The sequence below is a fragment of the Dermochelys coriacea genome, chromosome 18, assembly GCF_009764565.3.
Source record: "Dermochelys coriacea isolate rDerCor1 chromosome 18, rDerCor1.pri.v4, whole genome shotgun sequence".
Lineage (NCBI taxonomy): Eukaryota > Metazoa > Chordata > Testudines > Dermochelyidae > Dermochelys > Dermochelys coriacea.
In genome coordinates, this window is record NC_050085.1 from 19,793,441 (window position 1) to 19,813,195 (window position 19,755).

The 19,755-nt window shown below is 43.0% G+C and overlaps 1 protein-coding gene across 6 annotated transcripts in view; it reads right to left on the reverse strand.

Annotated features, from left to right (window-relative positions):
- The window catches only part of MEGF6 (multiple EGF like domains 6), a 272,172-nt gene that overhangs the window by 79,323 nt on the left and 173,094 nt on the right, over positions 1–19,755 (reverse strand). Inside the window, exon 1 of one of the 6 annotated variants that reach the window (XM_038376882.2) lies at positions 14,781–15,193. The exons of the other annotated variants lie outside the window; for them this stretch is intronic. Within the exon in view, the coding sequence (XP_038232810.1) occupies positions 14,781–14,937 (157 nt within the window). The 5' untranslated portion in view covers positions 14,938–15,193. Of the gene's footprint in view, positions 1–14,780; positions 15,194–19,755 lie in introns of those variants that run through there. 6 annotated transcript variants of the gene reach the window in all.

Sequence of the window (19,755 nt, forward strand, 5' to 3'; positions counted from 1 at the left end):
AATTGGAATTAATTTGCAAACTGGATACAATTAACTTAGGCTTGAATAGAGACTGGGAGTGGATGAGTCATTACATAAAGTAAAGCTATTTCCCCATGTTATTTCTCCCCCTGCCCCACCTCCTACTGTTCCTCAGATGTTCTTGTTAACTGCTGGAAATGGTCCACCTTGATCACCACAAAATGTTTTCCTCCTTTCCCCCCCCTCCTTCCTGCTGGTAATAGCTCATCTTAAGTGATCACTCTCCTTACAGTGTGTATGATAAAACCCATTGTTTCATGTTCTCTGTGTGTGTATATAAATCTCCCCACTGTATTTTCCACTGAATGCATCCGATGAAGTGAGCTGTAGCTCACGAAAGCTTATGCTCAAAAAAATTGTTAGTCTCTAAGGTGCCACAAGTACTCCTTTTCTTTTTTGCGAATACAGACTAACACGGCTGCTACTCTGAAACATTTGGCCAGCATTCATCTGTGTTTCCATTTCCATAATTGAAACTATCTGGGCTTGAATAAAAGCCATTCTCCTTGCCAGAACAATCTTAATTTTTTCCTCCAAACAATGAGCATTCTTTCAAGGGTTCAAATGTTAACCAATCCATTATTTCTTGGGCACACATCCTATCCCACCTCATATTTAAGGCTATGAAAAAGTAGACGTTTTGTGTTTAAAAACAAGGAATTCATTCCTGTTTCACAATGACTAAGTCATACACAGTTGTCCTTAAATATTGTAGAAACAAGGAAGATAACCACCTCGGGAGCTTCATGCTATCCAGTGCTATCTCAGCTAGACATACACTGAAATTAATTGCAGGATTCAGAGACACAGGATTCCTTAGGTAAAGAGCAGTTTGTGTTTGAGAAGTTCAGTTAATTAGAAAATATATAACTTTCACACACATACATATATACACACATACTAAGCTATAGATCCATACAGAGAAATCACAAGTCTGGATTTCATTTTTCTTCTGTTTTTGATTCCTCTCTTCCCTTCCTACTAAGAGGCTGAAAGTCATATTAGTCCAATGTAATTGGAATAGTATAGCAGGAACACCATTCTCTTCTGTGTTAGAAACAGTTGGCTTCTTGGCTGAGAGAATAAACCAGTATACATTGTTATCATTCAGTTTCTTTTCCATTGCATCAACACTCCTTTCATGACTGTATCAAGGCCCTAAGAAATGAGCCCAGAAATATTTCTATCAGATTGCAACTAAAATTTGAAAACTACAATGGAAAAGAAAGGCTGGTATAATTAAATGCCCTTCTCTCCTGTCTGTAACAGGAAACAATAATCCTAGGAGACTGTTGAAAATGTGAGACCTTTTGTTAAATCACTTGTTATTCTAATCTGTAATAATAGGTTCTCAAATCAAAACAAATTCTTCCTTTAGGTAGAGTGGCCTTTCTGTAGTGACACTATTGCATAGTATACGGGCGACCATAAAGAAGAGAATTACGATAGCCAAGAACTCAGGATGCAGGCAGAAGCAAGATTTTCAACAGAAGAGTGTTTAAGATTGTATCAGGTGACAGAACACAGGGAAACGCCATTTGGAAATATACAGAAGAGCAGCAACTACAGTGTAGCTGGCACCACTGAACTGAACAAGGAAGAGGAGTTACTTTAGCATGGTGCATCACAAGACACGAGTTTCACAGCACAGAGTACAACTAAGGATAACTCTCCCCTGCAAGCACCTTCATTACCCTCATGCCAGCAACACACACTGAACAATCGGGGTAACTTGATTCAGAGTAGCAGCCCTGTTAGTCCGTTTCCGCAAAAAGAAAAGGAGTATTGGTGGCACCTTAGAGACTAACAAATTTATTGTTATACCAAATATGAAGCTGCACGTCCTCTTCTTCAGACCGGTTGAGTGGGAGGAGGAGGACAAACACTCCTACTATACAGAGTCTAAAATAAACAAACTTAAAAGAAAAGGTCAGATCTTGACAACTGACCAAAGCCAGGACCGTGGCTCATAAACACTAGGTCCAAGGAGCGTCATGCTGGCTATTAGGAACGCAGGCATGTGTTGTTCTAGTTTACGTAGGTGGCTTTGGGTTCATTTAGGGAGATAAACAGTAGCGGCTGCTTGCGTGTGTTGTTAAACCACAATTACAGTCCCTCTGTCAGGAAACATCATACGCAGAGCTTTGTAGTTCAATCTAATTTGAACATGGATTTGCTTCTAGCAGAGCCAACATGATTTCCCTACTGCAGACAGCTCACAGAGTACGGGCTCTTCAAAGCCCCTCTTCTTCCTGGCCTATGACACCCAGCCCTCCCTCTAGTAAGCCTGTCAAACCCACCCTCCTCTCTCAGCCTGAGCCTCCCCATTCTTAGTCAGTCTTCCAGGAGCTTTTAAAACGAATATGTGATGAAATAAACAAAACAGTTAAGGCAGGAATCGAATTTCTGTGCACCAGGCTTATGGACTTGGGAGGTTTCCAGGGTACAGGATTTACAGTACACAAGGGGGGAAAGCATTCCCGAGAGACCTGCTGTGCTGGCCAATGCACTGCCGTGGAGATCCCCTGTCGGATTTACTCAGCAACAGCTACCGTACCGTACCTCACTGCACAGCGAGCAGCAGCAGAGGGAGCGATTCATGTTGGATACATAAAAGTACAGTGGGACAGACATTACCAACCCAGCACATAGGTCAAGCCACCAGCAGAGCAATATGTCCTGGCTGCGTGATGAACAAATACATGTCAGCACTGATTGTTACTAACATTGAGAAACAACTCCTCAGTTAATCATTCTAGGGTGTTTTCCGTAACTGCTTGTGCCTTTGCACATAAGCCATTTGCAGGAGCTGGTCCCAGCACACGCTTGAATCGTATTTGGAATCCCCTCTACCTGCCGCATTAGGAGCTGCCAGTCCTAACTGTTTTCATTCCTTTCTTGCCCTCTACTGATTGTTTCAACAGCTGTGACTGTGCAAGGGATCTAATAAGTCTTCATCCTTTCTTTGAAAAATGAGACAAAATAACCCTGGAAGGACAGAGTGCTTCCTAAAACCACAAAAAGAACCTGGTTTGTGCTCCTATGGCTTGATTACAGAGTATAATAGAAACGCTATCATTTCCTTCCAGCACCTTTTACACGGGGACTTCAAAGCACCTGAAAAATATTAATAAACTATGCAGCACCACACATGTGGCCAAGGTCCCTGTCATTAGTCAGTGATGGGACTAAAGCCCAGAGAGGTTGAGTTACTTGGCTAAAGTCACAGAGCAGTCAGGGACAATGTCATGGATAAACATGAAGAGCCCTGACTGCCTAGCCCTGCTCCAACCTCTAAATCACACTCCCCTCCCAGAGTCAGGAAAAGAACCCAGGAGTCCTGACTTCTAGTCTCCAGCTCAAATGCCCAGATAACACCTTCCTCAAGGCTCCCACCACATACCGTTTTCTATTAATATCTTTATATGAACGAGACACACCATGCTGCAGCCTGTGGATTAAAAAAATCACTCTATTAAAGAGCTAGTTATTCTCCTAACTCCCAGGAGAAACGTCATTTCAACAGACACTGTTGACTGAGCAGTGCCGTCTTTCAGGGGGAAGAAGGCATTTTTAAAAAATAAATAGAGTGGTACCTTTTAAAGTAAAAACAATTAAAAAATTCTGACGTGAAATCTTAGCTCCAATTGGTATCCTGTGGTGAAAGCCTAAAATGCCTGCCAAGCCAACCTAGCTCCAGCTAAAACATTTTCCTTCCTAAGTCTTTGCAAGACTTAGCTTCTACAGGGTACCAAAGCCTGTGATGCATTTACTCTATATGCAGGTTGGATAAATCATTTTGTTATCTGGAAGGCCTAGCAACAAAACAAAACCATGCTTGCAGCATGGGATCCGAGAACGACACCTTACTCCCATTGTCTATAGTGGCCAAAGGCACTGCAGAGATAACACCAGGAGATCTTTGGGGAGGGATGGGGTTCCTCGCCTTGATGTCAAAGTGACCTTCTGATGTAGAAGCTGTCCTGATGAGCTCCACAGAAGGCAGAGTCCAAACTCTTTGGCCAGAAGATCAAGTCCTTTGCATGGAGAATGAGGGGGAAAAGGAGAAACTCCCTGCTCCCCAAAATGAATATAAATTACTTAGAAAAACCTACAAAAAAATCCAACAGCTGCCAACCTGTTATTTGTGCCCGTTTCCACTGGCTACAATGGCTGGAAGGAGAGGGATCTGGCAAACACATTCCTGCTCACGTGGTCCTGGGGCAATACAAGCACAGGCTGGAATTATTAAACAGTCAGAAAATTTTCTCCATCTGACCCATTATTTTAGTGCTTAGCTTGAAGGCCACTGTCCCACTAGCAGAGAGGAAACTAGCAAAGTAAAGAAACATTCTACAGTAACCAGCTTCAGTACAGACCCAGCTGGCACAGTTCAAACACTTGAAGCATCTTATCCACCTCCAGTGAAAATCTAGAGGACACCTGAACACTTTCCCTGGTTCGAGGCAGCTGAAGAGTCTCAGAAAACCATTAAGGTGGAATAAACTCTCACTGATGAAGACAAGGCTGAGAAAGGAGAGGATCTGGTTGAAAGAAGGTTCATTTACTTCTGGTTTTCTGTATGCACCTTTATTATTACTGTTAATTATGAGTTATTTATGGGAGTTTCCCTTCCTTTCGAGCCCAGCTTCTGCCTGTGACACTGCATTTTGGGGACTGAGATGTCACAAAAGGAGTGAGATTACTTCACTGCAGTAACACATCAACAGACAAGGGATAAGCTGGAGAAGGAGGAAAAACAATTAACACACCAACAGTCAAATTTGGTGGCTCTTGGTCCAGTTGCTAATGGACAAGTGTCCTCAAAATAAAAACCACTGTCACAATGTCACCAACAGACACTGGTCCAATAAAAGATATTACCTCACCCAACTGTCTCTCTAATACCCTGGGACCAACACTGCTACAACAACACTACATACATTCCTATAACCTGTCCTTTAAGAAAAGTTAGCAGGCTCTTCAAGCGCTGTCAAGGCAGCTCACTGTATTACTAAAGGGATCGGGTCAATATGGTTTGCGTCAAGCAACTGCCCATTTGCTTAGCATGCCCGAGAGCCTACATTTCTTTATCAATATGTACATAGCCTTTGGGAACTGCAGTTCTCGAATGAGTCAATGTCTCTGAGATCTGCCTGTTCACGTTTGGCTCCCTTGAGTGGAGGTCTCACTGTGGGAAGGAAGATGGTATTTCTCTGCTTTTGGTTTCAGATTGACAATGCAAACACCAATCCAACAGCTGTGCAGGGAGAACTGGAAAGCCAACCTCCTACACATTTTAACAGCTGGAGTAAAGATCCCAACATTCAGGTGATTCAGACAGTTACGGGAATAATTCACATGCTGGGTGTGATTTTTAAGAGTGCCTAACTCTGCCCCCATGGGAGTCAATGGGAATTTGATCATTGTTTTCAATGGGAGTAGAGTTAGGCCAAGACGGAGCACTTTTGAAAATCCCACATGCTTTTTTTTTTTTTTTTTAAGTGAATATGTGCTTGTTTAACAGCCCTAGTGAGTGTAGTCATTTGGCACAAAACAGGTACAGCATGGGTGGTAGCTGCACTCAGCCAATGGCCTTCACTCTTGAACACCTCTGGGGTGAAAATAATTATGGCCCATCCCGTCTGAGCTGTTTGATGAGCCTGCCCACAAGGACACAATACAGCCAGGAGAAATAACAAAGCACAGAGTTTACGGTGTCAGTAATAAAAGCGTGTGTTCGTTTCAGTGGAGTTTCCAAGTACAACCTGTTTGTCCGAGCAATGGTGAACAGGAGTGAAAGGGGAAGGGCCAAACTAAGAAAAGGAAACCAAGGAAGGAATGAGAAAAGCAGTGAATATTAACAACAGCTGGCAGAAAAATCTTGCATGGAGTCAAACATGGGACCAATTTAGACTATATGTACCTCAGGGAAAGCCAAGTGCAGCTGGACCTGTCATAAGACAGTGCACTGTTCAATGTATTTGAAATCACAGAATCTCAGAAATGACTGAAAAAAGAAAAGGAGAACTTGTGGCACCTTAGAGACTAACAAATTTATTAGAGCATAAGCTTTCGTGAGCTACAGCTCACTTCATCGGATGCATCCGATGAAGTGAGCTGTAGCTCACGAAAGCTTATGCTCTAATAAATTTGTTAGTCTCTAAGGTGCCACAAGTTCTCCTTTTCTTTTTGCTAATACAGACTAACACGGCTGCTACTCTGAAACCTGTCAGAAATGACTGAGGAACCTATTGAGTCATCTACATTGTTCCCTCCGGTACATTGTCCACTCTAGATTTAAATATGTCACCTGACGATGCTTCCACCATTTCCCCTGGAGACTATTCCACACCCAAGAGATCTCACCATCAGGAAATGTTCCTGATGTTCCACCTAAATTTATTCTTAATTTCACCCCATTGCCCCTAAGATAGCTCCCCCAAATAGCTCCTCTTCCTCTTCATAATTAAACACTTCAAATCTTTGTAAGCATATGCTGTCTAACCTACCCCTTCCCTCCTTTGCTTTGGAGGGAGGCCAATGCTTCAACACAAGCCTCTCTCAGTTCCAACAGCAGAGGTATACACCATATTTACCACCACACCCTTTCACCTAACCAATCGTTTTCTATTTCTGCCTCTGGAGTATCTTATCTCCCTCTGTATTAGCAGAGTTGGTTTTGGATATATACTGTATGGCCCAGTGAACAAATAAAAGCTCTAATTCCTCATACCTCAGCTGTGAAGACAACAATTTTAATCTCCAAAAGAATCTTCAGTTTTATGTCTTTAGAAGGGATGTAACAGCGTAGCTCTGCAAATCAAACAATTCGCTAATACGGAGAAGGAGAGAGAAGCGGCACCTTCATGCACGCTCCAGAGCTGCAGTTTGGGCCAACAGTATACTACGCTCTGCAAGATGGGAGGGCTGAACTTAGCTGTGCCATTCGGGAGTCCTGCATTGTTGCTTCTACAGCCGCGCAAACGTCCTCACACAGATGCGGACAGCAGAGATCGTTTTCTCACGGATCTGTGAAACAGCAGGATGTTTTCCATTCTTGCCTTGAATATTGCCGAAAGAGATTCAACTTTGTTACCACAGTGACGATAACTAAACAGGTAGGCATCACCTTCGTGTGCCCAGCACTGCATTTGACCGGAGATCTTTCTTCTGAAATGGTGGAGCCTGGAGGATGCAGTGGAGCCTGGAGGATGAAGTGCACCTTTTAAACCATATATTGGAGCATGATATAATCCAGTGGTTCTTCAATTTCTGCAGGTGGCTTTTACCTGATCTCTGCACTGCCCTATCATTTTTTCCAGACATAGTTGCTACAAGGACAGTATGGAATTGAGATTGGAGGCTATGAGAGGAGCTGTGTTGGGGCAGACCTCCATTTTAAAATGAAGTCAACAATATGAAAAAGTTTGAGATCTGCTGGAATTAGGTACACAGTGAGTGTGTGTGCATGCACACGTACCTTGCTGCCATGTAACAGACAGACTCAGACCTACAAGTATTTGGGAATGTCGTGCCATCCACAGAATGGTTTAGGAATAAGCATCATGCTTGCATCAGTTAAAAGGAATGATCCTCTAGTTCAAGCAGCAATCGTTTGCGTAGCTGGTTCACTAAGCACTCACCCCGAACTATGTAAAATTCTCTGATTAACTGTTAATCCTTTATTGGTATAGACAGCTATTTGTACATATACACCACACTTTCCAAAACATATCTTCAAATACGGTTTGTAACCCAAAGAGGTTATAATCCAACACAGGCAAGACAAAACACAAGACAATAGCTGAAGTAATGGAGGACATAAGATGTTGGTGATTAATCTCATTACCCTGACAGAGTGATTCCCTGTTTGATTTAAACCAAAATGTTTCTCTAACAAAAATTCCCTATCAGAGAGTTTTACTGGAGAGAGGGCAGCAGCAGATTGCAAATTACTGAACAGTTTGCACAGAGGCAGCTTCTCTCCTATGAAAGGCTGAGGAGAAGGAGTGAGAGGAGACGATGAATCCTAGCTGTAAGCACAGGCACTAGAGATGCTTTGGGGGTTTGTTGTATTTGACTAAACATCCAGTGCCAGGTTTTAATCTTTGTGGCAATTAGCCTGGATTACAGAGCAGGGATGAAGGAGGAAAGGTTAATTAAAACCTCTAAAGAGGAGTGCATGTGAGATTGGGCTACTTTATCTTTTCAGTACCAGTTTGTTAAAGTTGATTACAGCAATTATAGGAAATCCTAAGGCTGAAAGGGGGTGGAATCAGCAAAGCAACAAGTTGCAGAATCAAACAGACTGCTAACAGTTCAGGGAGCAGTGAAAATATGCATACTGACCCGGATTGATTGTCCCACTGTGCAGATTCCCCTTGGAAATCAGTGGCACAGAATGGGACCTGGAGACATTGGAAGAAAAAATAATTGGTCTGTGGTCACTTTTTTCTCCTTCTGTTCCCCTCCTACCCACTTGGCAATCTGGAGCTGTTAGGGCTCTGTCATGCCCCGCATCCATTGTGATAAAGTCCATGAAAAACACAGCAACAGCAGGTTCCAACAATGAGAGAATCATCCAGGGGGAAGCAGGTTTTTCATCTCCTTTTTGTGTCCTCTCTGCAGGAGCTCCCCTCTGCTCACCCCTCTCCCCATTTGGCCCCCATCACTCTCAGGTTTTCCATCTTTTTCCTGGTTAAGAATACCAAACCATACTTTGCTGCTGAGGCTCTCTCCGGTGCTTTGGTCACCAAGACGACACACAGGCAATGAGGGGAAAGGGGAAGGTGCTGATGGCATGTGCCTGGACAGTGTTAGGCTTCCAGTGTCAAGCTGCAGTGTCCACCCATTACAGCCTGTGGGCCTGAAGATGTTGATTAAGAAAGATCAAGGGATCCCAATTAATACTTTGGGGCAGGTCATCCGTCCCACTTGCCTGAGGTGGGGCAAATGGAGGGGTAACCACTTGCAAGGCCCCTGCCCAGGATTCTCCCAGAGGGTGTGGAGTCCCCCCGGCCTTAGGGCACACAGCATAGAGAAGTGGCTGCACTTGGGCTGGGTCAGGGGAGAGCATCAGGGAGCTGTAACCAGCTGTCAGCTTCTCTCTTCCATTTTTCCTGGCTGCCCTGGGTAGCCGAGGGTCTCACCAGGTTCAGGCAGGGCCAGCTAAGCTCCCATCCTGGGAGGCTCCCGAAGTCCAGCAGGAAAGCAAAAAGTGGAGCAGCCAGAGTTACTCTCCCCTCCCTGCCCTGCAATGCAAGAAGCGGCCCGTGGGGGAGCTGCTGAACAGCTGCTATTGGGAAGAGACAGTGGCTGCTCTAAAGGCCCCAGCTGCAGAGCAGTTCCTGGAGCCACAGGGGAGGCGAGGGGAAGCAGTGGGAGGCAGCAATGGGACGGATGCAGGCACTTCTATTTATCCTCTGCAGGGTGCTGCTCAGGAGCAACACTTCCAATTTGTAATCAAATACACATTTTCTTCTTAATTCGGAGGCCCTTGAAGGCCACTGGTTGGACAACCCTGCTTTAGAGTCGCCCACCAGCCCAGATGATCTCTATTCTGCCTGGGCTGGGTGATCTCCTTCCCCACACCTGTCCGATAGGTGGTGCTCTTGATGAGCATATTAAAACGAAACAATGCTTTCCACTTCTGGGGCACCTTTCACCCGAGGTTCTCGAAGCCCCTTACACAGGTACTGCTATCCTTGGGTACAAAGGGCTGCAATAACTGGAGAGGCATTCAGAAGCATGCTGGTTACAGAGGAGAAATCAGTGGCATTACAACCGTGTTGTAAGAACCATTGCTTTCAAGCTGTTGCAGGGATCCCATCCTGCATGGGCCTGGTCTTTATTCACATGAGTAGATCTGTGGTAGCCAATGAGATTATGCACAGGAGTAAGGGTAGAATGGGGCCCTACGTGCTTTCCAGAAATCTGTGCACCATACTGATCATTATCGTCTCACTGTTTCCTCGTGCTCCTCTGTCTGACACTGCCTGGACTCTTGTCTTAAAATGTGACCGTAAGCTCTTAGGGGTAAAGACCGTCTTTTTGTTCTGTGTTTGTACAGCACCTAGCACAATAGGCTTTTGGTCCATGACTAGGGCTTCTAGGCACTATTAAGGTAATACAAATAATAAACCAAAACCACAACAGTAGCCAACAGGAGATGCCCAGCCACCAGCATCCCACACATTACAGCCCCAGGCAGGTTCGCTTTTGGAACAGGATCTTATTTTTCCTCTTCATAACCCTCCTCCTTCAATTTGGCTCCAGGCCCAGGGAGAAACACCAACGAAACTGACAGATCCATCAAGATGAGCAAGCAAGCAAGCAAGCAGTCTCCAGCCCTCGGGGAAACGATGAGAGAGCATTTTACTTTTCAGTGGAAGCAATAAAACCACCACAGATGGGGTCACATTGAAGCCCAAACTATTCATGTGACTAAGAGGTCAAAACTGCTCTTCAATCTCTATCCCCAGCCTGCAAGAAAACAGCAACACTCGCTATTGCGATTTCACAATATTTAATCTGATTAAATAGAAGTGCAAAATGGAGTTATTTAACCAAAAGAGGCTCCCAAATTCAGAGTCAAGTCACTTAATGTGTCCTTAACTCACCTGTGTTTTGCCTCAAAGCCGCACAGTTGGGAGAGTCAGCCCAGCTCTTCCCTTGCTCACATTTCAGTCTAATCAAGGGACTGATGATTATCATGCCTCACTGTGCCCTGTGCCATTTTGACTGTACAGCACGTCTATGCACGGAACTGGCCTGTAATGGGCCATGTACACTCCTGGCACCGTATAAATGACAGTAATACACACAGCATTACAAGCTGGTGGAAAAGCAGGACGTTGCCCCAAGGAACTCACAGTCTCATTGAGATCAACTGGTATAAACAAAAACAATCAACTGTGTTATGTATTTTTTCCACCAAATGCATCCGATGAAGTGAGCTGTAGCTCACAAAAGCTTATGCTCTAATAAATTTGTTAGTCTCTAAGGTGCCACAAGTACTCCTTTTCTTTTTGTGTTATGTATTGTATTGCATTTATGTCTATGTTACATGCATTTATGTCCTCTGCAAGATCACAGCATAGGTCCCCAAAAGAAAACACATTGGATATTAACACAAGAATAGATACTACAACTAATCTGTTTTATCTAGTAACGAAAGGATCTCGGAGGGAGCCTTTGGCACTGGAAGGCATAACCCTTCACTAACACTTTACACAGAAGTAACCCAGCATAGAGCCTGTGTCACGGAATACATTACAGAAGCATTACAGAATACGTTTGCCAGAAGCTGGGAATGGGCAATGGGATGGATCACTTGGTGATCACCTGTTCTGTTCATTCCCTTGGGGACACCTGGCATTGGCCACTGTCGGAAGACAGGACACTGGGCTAAATGGACCTTTGTTCTGACCTAGTTTGTTCTGACCATTCTTCTGTTCACAACACACTGAGATTTGAAAAGATATGTACTGCACTCATACAGCAAAACGCTTCCCCCTCACCTACTCTAATATATTAAGGTGCCAGCCATAAGCATGTACTATATTGAAATGCTGGCTTGCTGCCCTTCTCTAGCTGCATGACAACAGTTTGATATTTTTATGGAGATGTGCATTGCATGGAATCCTAGCACTGAAGCAGGCAAAAAGGTCAGTGCAGCCCAAGTTTAACCAATGCATGTGGCTGCAAAAAATAAAGAGACAAAAGACAGACCCAGGACCCATGCTATGGCCTATGGATCAAAAGGAAGAAGTGCAGTCAGTGAAGCAGGATCACCAAAGAAAACTACCATGGTACTGTATCAAACATACCATTATCAATGGACTACTGACCACGTGCTCTGCCCTACCATGTGGGAGGACTGAATTTGATTGTGCTTCTAATTCAGTCAGTGCTCTCCTGGAGCTGTAGTAAGTAGGATGTCCATTGGACAGGTGGGTACACGGTAGATGAGTGAGACATTTGGTGTTTGTACTTTGTGTGAATCTTCCTTTACATCATCTGGTTCAGTTCACACCTTTTGAGATTTTATTTCCATTTTAGGTCCCCAACTCAAAAATAAATTGAGCCAAAATGATCTGATTACACAGGGTCTCCATAAATGAGTCCAAACACATTCAAAACTAGGCCCAAACATCACCTGTGCTGATGTAGGAAGAAAGCAGCAGCACTAGATGGTTTAACCAATGCATCTTGGAGTATTACAGTTCAGAAATCTAGCTCCTTTCCCAGATCCAGGGTCATCTCTTGGGCAGGAAAAGCCTCATCCCTGCCAACAAAAATCTACAATATTCTTGAGTGATCTAGTCTTCACACCATCCCCAGTACTAAACTCACCACTTTGTCAGACATCCCATTTGAATACTTCATGCTGGAGTAGGCCAATAATTCACTTCTCTTTAGAAGGAGCCCAGGGAGAGAGATTTTTATTGTCTATTCACTACTTCTCTGCTCTCCCTCTTCTTGGAAATCTTCTCTCTTGGTTATTTCCCTACTACAAAAGGGTGCCAGACATAATCTCTTCAAAGAAAGAAATATTTGGCTTACCGGCTAAATTCTGTCCTAAAAGAGAATATGTCTGGCTCTCTGATCCTCCTTTAGCCTGGAAGACAAAAAAAAAAAAAAAAAAAAAAAAAAGAACTGCACAAGAGGAATTTATGGTTACACAGATGACCATTTTTCAATTGGTTTGTTATGTTGTTATATGAACGAGGCTTCTTCTGCAGCTGTGGAAGTCTTCATCTGGGGAACAGTAGCCAAAGGGACAGGGTTTGAGAGCTGCTTGGTATCTTGACTGCCAGCATTGAACTACCTTCCTGAACCTCAGGAGCAGCAGCTCTATTGTGGCGGACCATCAGAGATACTGGGCCAGATTCAGATCTCACACCAATGTAAATCAGAGTAGCTCCACAGCCATACGAGCTGTGAAACTGGTGTAAGTGGGATCAGAATCAGGTAAGTGATATAATAAAAAAAGAAAGGAGCAGGTAAGCCAATTTTTTATTGGGTTTTTAAGCTTTCTGTGAATCCCCGTTATGCTGGAGCCTTGGATTTGGGTGTGAAACTTGACCTCAGGTGCCGCAGACACAATCTTTATCTTTTGAAGGGAGAGTCTGAACTTGTGGAAGCTGATAAACTGATGAAGACATTCCAAATGATGTGAGTTTGAAAACAAACAGCTGGTCTATCAACAGAAAGAGTAACACACCCAATTTCCAAAGGTGTGTGGCATCTAGTAAACCTGCTAGTATCACCTCCACAAACAGCAGCTTGTGGCCATTGTTCATAGGTTTTAGCTTGTGCAGAGATATTGCATTCTTTGCTATTTATATGACTCACAAATGTCAATGGTTACAAACTTTTGGTGGATTGTGGACTCCACATATTCACAGTCATTTCCTGACTTTTCAGACAGTCTCAACCTTTATCGCCCAGTAAGTCAGCTGAACATACAGCCAGGGAGACACGTGCAGGAGTGCACACAACAAATCCCTGCACAAATCCAGTCACCCCAGCATGGGAAGCAAGAGTTCTCTAGCTGCTGCCCAATGGTTTCACAATTAGAACCAGTACACAGAAACCAGCAGGCATGAGGCCATTTCTGATTAGTGACCAGTGGAGAATTTTTGAAGAACACAATCAGTTCTTAATTATCTCAGCCAAGTGACTAGTCAAATTCAACCCTGGTGCCAGAATGTGTACCTCTCACTGGCACCGATGTCAGGGCAGAATTTGGTCCTCCATTCCTTGTTAGTCCAGGGGACGGAAACAGGCGGAGGCTATTAATTCGCTTTTGTGCGCATCTGGATCTGTGCCCAACACCAGCTGTCACTCCTATTTTAGCACTTGCAGAATTCATATCAGCAGAACAGATGACAAAATATTACATTATAGCAGCAGAATGTTCTTAATGTTTATAACCACATAAGATGTGGTGTGACTCTTAATTGCAACTGCTTGGCTGTGCCAGAAAATATCCACAGAGCAGCAGGCTCGAGACAAAGAGGTTAGGAATTTGTTTTTAACAAAGACACTAATAAGTCTGGACCCTTAAATTCAGAGATGTAGTCTGCTGTGCTTTCCAGTCGGTCTATGGCTGTCCTCTCAGCACTCACGTGTGTGCAAATAGCAGCTATGCTCCTTACTTCTTGTCTCTAATTACTGCTAGAAAAATGAACACACTAAGAGCATTTCCCATTACATGTAATGACACTGAATAACACAGAGTCACGCAACTGTATATGGTCTCATCATGCACTGGTCAGACAACCCAGACATGCTTGATCAATCTATCAGTCAGAAAGCCAGCATTTAACCATTTCATTTGCTGCCCTGAGTGATTTGCAAAACTCAGATCAGCACAACCCATAACAAAATACTAATTTATTTTAACATGCTTGTTGCACAGCAGCTACATAACTTTATAGAAACTGACGTAAAAGAATTTCCATGAAGTAAGCCTCTCTGCCAAGAATGACTTTCAGAATAATAAATCCATTCAAGCAGGAATATGTCTATAATGCTTAAAATTTACACCAAAACACAATCAGATGGGCAATCAGGTCACTGATGTGTGATTTCAGTAGTTGTCAGGATGGCAGTCACTCCTTATACTACAGTTACCTGTCTCCAAGCTATCAATAAAGAAAAAAAACATTTTCACCTCATATCGGTTCATTGTTCAAAAGTGAGCCTGTCAAGAGCATCCCTGTAACTGTGAATATAGCAGGGATACATACCTGGCCTCATCTCAACTCCATACCCTGCATGCCCCATATAACAGGGGTGACAGCTTCTCCAGAGATAGCGGTAGTGAACACCAGCAGCACCTGGGATGCCACCAAAAAGGCCAATGTACCAGAGCACCATCCAAAAAAGCCTCTGTTCCTCTCCCATGGTGAAAAGCCAACAAGAATGAAAAGCCAGAAAACAGGATTCCAGAACAAATTAAAGAGAAAATAATATCAAGCTAAAAAATGGTAGAAAAACCCTTAAATTCAAATAAAACTACCCCAAAACATGTCTGTCACCTACAGGGCAAACTGCCCACAGAGCCAAGCTGCCCTGCAAAGACTCACAGATGCACAATGTGCCATGGTAATAACAGCTACTGCTTCCTAACAACAGATGTAGTTTGGGACCAAGCTTTCTTAGGAGCCCTCCCACACCCCTTCCCTTTTATGTTCTCAGCTTTCGACCCGCCCCCTGCAGGTAAAGGCCAAACCCAGCAGAAGTGTCTCCGCCCTTACATTCATTCACTCTCCTCCCACCCCTGCTATGCTTTTTCTTCTTCTGTGCTGAGCCAGAATTTGTGCGTGACATCACATTCCTCCAAAAACCACACAAACTGAAAGAAACCAAAAATTCCTGGCTAGCAGCTCCGGAGCTGGGTTTTGGCCAAGCCAGAGTTCTATAATTGGCCATGTTAGCAAAAAAAAGAAAATATGAGAGTTGGGGGGAAATGCGTGGGGGGGGAAGGGGTATGGGCTTTAAATCAACACCATATTTTGGAAAGTCCTGCCTAGACACTACTAGTGACAGTAGAGCAAAATATCCCAAGACACACACACACTGTGGAACAAGAAGAGCGGTTTCTCTTCTAGGAGGAAAAACCCTGACAAAACAAAACACAACATGAGTTCATTTGGATGCCTAAAAATAGGCCATCAATTAGTGTATAATTATGTCCCTGTTGCTGTGGCTTTACAGCACAGTATATGTTAAAATGAAACATCAACGAGACTAGGCAACAGCTGCCCCTATCAACCAGCCCAACCTCCACAGTCCTAGCCCAAATTCAAGCAAATGCTGGCCAAAAAGAGGAGTCCGGCACATTGCACTGAACTCTGTTCTTGGCAGAAAGTGGGAGGGATGGAATTCCAGAGATGGGGACTCTTTACCCAGACGAGTTTTCTCCAGTTCTCTAGTGTCCGGTTCTAGAGACTGGTGTACTTCAGCTGACATCATGCATCTGTACACCTAAAGCAGGAATTTGGGAACTGTGTGCAAAATTTGTGTCATAATTTAGATGTACAGATTGTTATGATCATCTTCATATATTGTTCGGGTTTTTCTTAATAGACAGTAGGTTCATGACTAGAACTGTGTGAATAGTGCAAAATAATATTCTGCCATCAGTGATTCAAAAATGTTAATGAATTCACTTTGATTGTCTTTGCTTCTTTATGTTTGCTGTTTTCAGCAAAAACATTCACTGAAAGAAAATGAAAACTGCAGAATATTTGCAGGAAGTGAATTCTGAATTTGTATTCATAAATATTCTATCAGAAAACTGATGCTAAGAAATATAACACATCCAGTTAGGAAACAGAAACATATTAAGTGTCAAATCAAAACATTTTGGGTTAACTTGTTATTCAAACAGACTGCTTGCAAACAAGCTATAAACCTCATTATTCGAGGCAAACATTCAGCAAATAATTTGGAATAATGAATATATCTGAAAAAAATTAATCTGCTTGCAGACAATTCCCACCAAGGTAAAAATTAGTGAATTAAATAAACTATTCCTTACAAGTTATTTGGCCAGCTCTGTTTCTGACCGATGCACAGGAATATATTTCCTGTTTTTCAAATGGAAAATAAAGAACCACAGAGTGCTGCCTGTGTGAGCAAGAAACACAATTATACACTGTTCAGTACTGGATAATGTTACAAATGAAACTCTGCATAAAATTAAGATTGAAATGTATTTTAATGGCTAAGCAAATTAAGATTCTGGGCCAGACAGAGTTTTTCAAAAGCAATTGCTTGTGTTTTGTTGCACATCACTTTTGCAGACAAATATATAACTATGCATGCAAATATGGTAAATGCTCATGCAATGGGTCAGTTAATTCAAATCATCATCTCTGTGTACAACTACTGTAATGGCATTTGTAATCCCGATACCATATTTGCACACATAGCTTGGGCACACAAATGGACAATTGTGTCTGCAATACTCAAAATTTGTCCATTAATATAGGTCACTAGCAATCAAAAATTACTATCTTACAACTGTTCCATGACTAGTATGAAATGAACTGGTGGTCTCAGATCAGCTCCTAAGCACCTCTAGATCATGACAGACACTATTTGGTTCTCTTGTATGAGCAGAGAGGTCAGGAGTTAAATAGCTAATACAGACTTTACTCTTATCTCTAGAGGCTGTTCCTCCAGTTATGGGATGAAGCACATGGTTGGGGGAGTTGGCAAGTTAAAATTGCCACTATCTGTGCTGTACCCAAGGGTTACACAAACTGTCCCAAGTCTGTCACATGACTGGCAAACATGAGTTTTGGCTTTGCTAGCTTACGCTCCTGTGAACAGTACATTATATAGACCAGTCGTATTAGGGGCTGGAGATCACCACATCATTCTGAATGCTTATTGAAAACATGACTCTCACAAATGATTATTTTACTCTACACCTAGGAGCCTTAGTCATGGATCAGAATCTCATTGGGCTAGGGTGCTGTACAAACACAGCACAAACAGGTGCCCCTGCCCCAAGAGCTTACAATCTAAATATAAAACAAGAGATAACAGATGGATACAGACAGCCTGATGGGAGTACAAGTAAAGAACGAGACAAGACTGGTCAACATGATTGGCAGCCGAACCATTCTTAATGTTTGTATAGGCATCACTGCAAAGGAGTGTTTTAAGGAGCGATTTGAAGGAGGATTATCAGGTAGCTTTGCGGGTATTTACAGGTAGGTCCTCCCAGGCACAAGAGGCAGCATGGGAGAAAGCACAAAGATGCTTGTTTGAACAAACACTAACATATTGGGCACCACTCTGTACACATAGTGCCACACCATGAGCCATTTGTCATCCTAAGCTATTCCTGGTGCAAAAGGCATCCTTGGGCATTACTGAAAAGGGCTATATGCGGACATTGATTAACGGAGTCTTGCCTTGGACTGATACACGTGTGTGTGTACACACATGCTCACATGGGCACGTGTGTGGTAGGAGCCTGTGTGTATGGGCTTTGTGAGAGGGCTTGTCTATCAATCTGTGTGCTATGATCAGCATGTGTTGTGCATGTGTGGCTGTGTGCATTATGAGTTGCACGTACCTTGTGTGGATATGTAAATGTTTGCATGTGTGCATGTGGGGAGAGAGAACACTACGTTCTGTTAAAAAAACAACAACAAAGGTTAGTTCTGCACGAACCTATCTTTTGAATCTAGATGCCAGCTGAAAAATGAAAAACTTGCAAACTGTTCCCACATTATACAGTCTTACTAATGAAATAATACAAATAATCTCTCCTAGAATGTTTAAAAAGCATTAATAATACTTTCAATTCATTTCTGGAAGCCTAGGAATCTGTGCTAATCTCTTCACTGATTTTTTTATCTTACAGCAAACAAAACCATTTTTTCAAATGTTTGCATTGATTGCTTCTGAATAAAGATCACAAAGAAAAAAGATGATCAAAGCTAATACAAATATTCTATTAATATTAAAAAGAAAATGAGCTTGCATTAGTTCATTATGTATTGGTCTGTTGTCCATGCACAATGCTAAAAGAAGCCCACAAACTACATCCACAGGCACCTGAGCCAACAATTACAGCCCCAGCAAAACCCTTTTGACTGTATTCTTCTTTTTGTTCATGAAAATACAGCAATTCCTTAGAGCTTTACACTGTCCTCTTGTATCCTACTGGTGCCAGTGGAAGCTGTACATCTGAACGTCCTTATGTTATCCTTAATTGCCGTATTGAACACAGCACGTCGACAGACAGGATTCTCTTTTCCAAGCGATGGCTGAATTGATCTGTTATTACTATTCTGTTATAGTTTTAAGTCAATCTCGTGCTGGTGAAAGGTACCAGTATTTAACTGCAGAATAGGTACAACACAGTCAGCCACAGAGCAAGCTTCCAATCCCTACCCGCACTCCCCCCCAAAATGTGTCTCAACACATACCTGGAGGGAACAGTTGGTGAGAGAAGAGTTCAGTTTCTGTGACCCATTAAATCTTTTCAGTTATTTACAGGCTTTTCCATGGCACTCATTGCCATGGCACCTCAGCACCTGGCATTCTTGATTTACCCTCACACCAGCATAGGACATTATTACTATTCATGTTTTAGTAGTGGGAAACTCAGGGACTGAGGTGGTGAAGTGACCAGCACAAGGTTACAGAAACTGAGACCCCATCTCCTGAGTACCAGGCCAGATAATTAACCACAAAACCATGTTTCTTTTCTTGGCCTCTCTGCTCACACTGACATCGAGGGTGCCCATTAATGCCAATAGCGAGTGATTCATTTGTTTTGGGGTGTAGGTTGGACTTGCATGGCCAGCTCGTTTCCTGCAGGCCAGCAGATAGTTCTCAAACCACATTTTATCTAGAGTGGATTAGAACAGGTGGCTTAGACTCCTAATCCCTGCCAAAATGTCTGCTGCACCCTAACTGAGACAGCCACAAATCCTCTCAGAGTGGCCTTAAAAGGCCAGCATGACATTGCGGGGTTTTAACTCTTGCTTTAAGACTAAATAAATAAATAAATCCCAAAGATTAAACAGCAAGAAAAGAAAACAAGCCAAAGGATACCGACATACCACTCACCTATTACCCAGCTGAATTTCCCACCACTACACATTACAAGGTAACAGATCCCAGAAAACAAAGCTCCAAGGCAACGTGGACTGCAGTCTTTAGTGACGAAGTACAAAGCCTCCCAGTCCATGA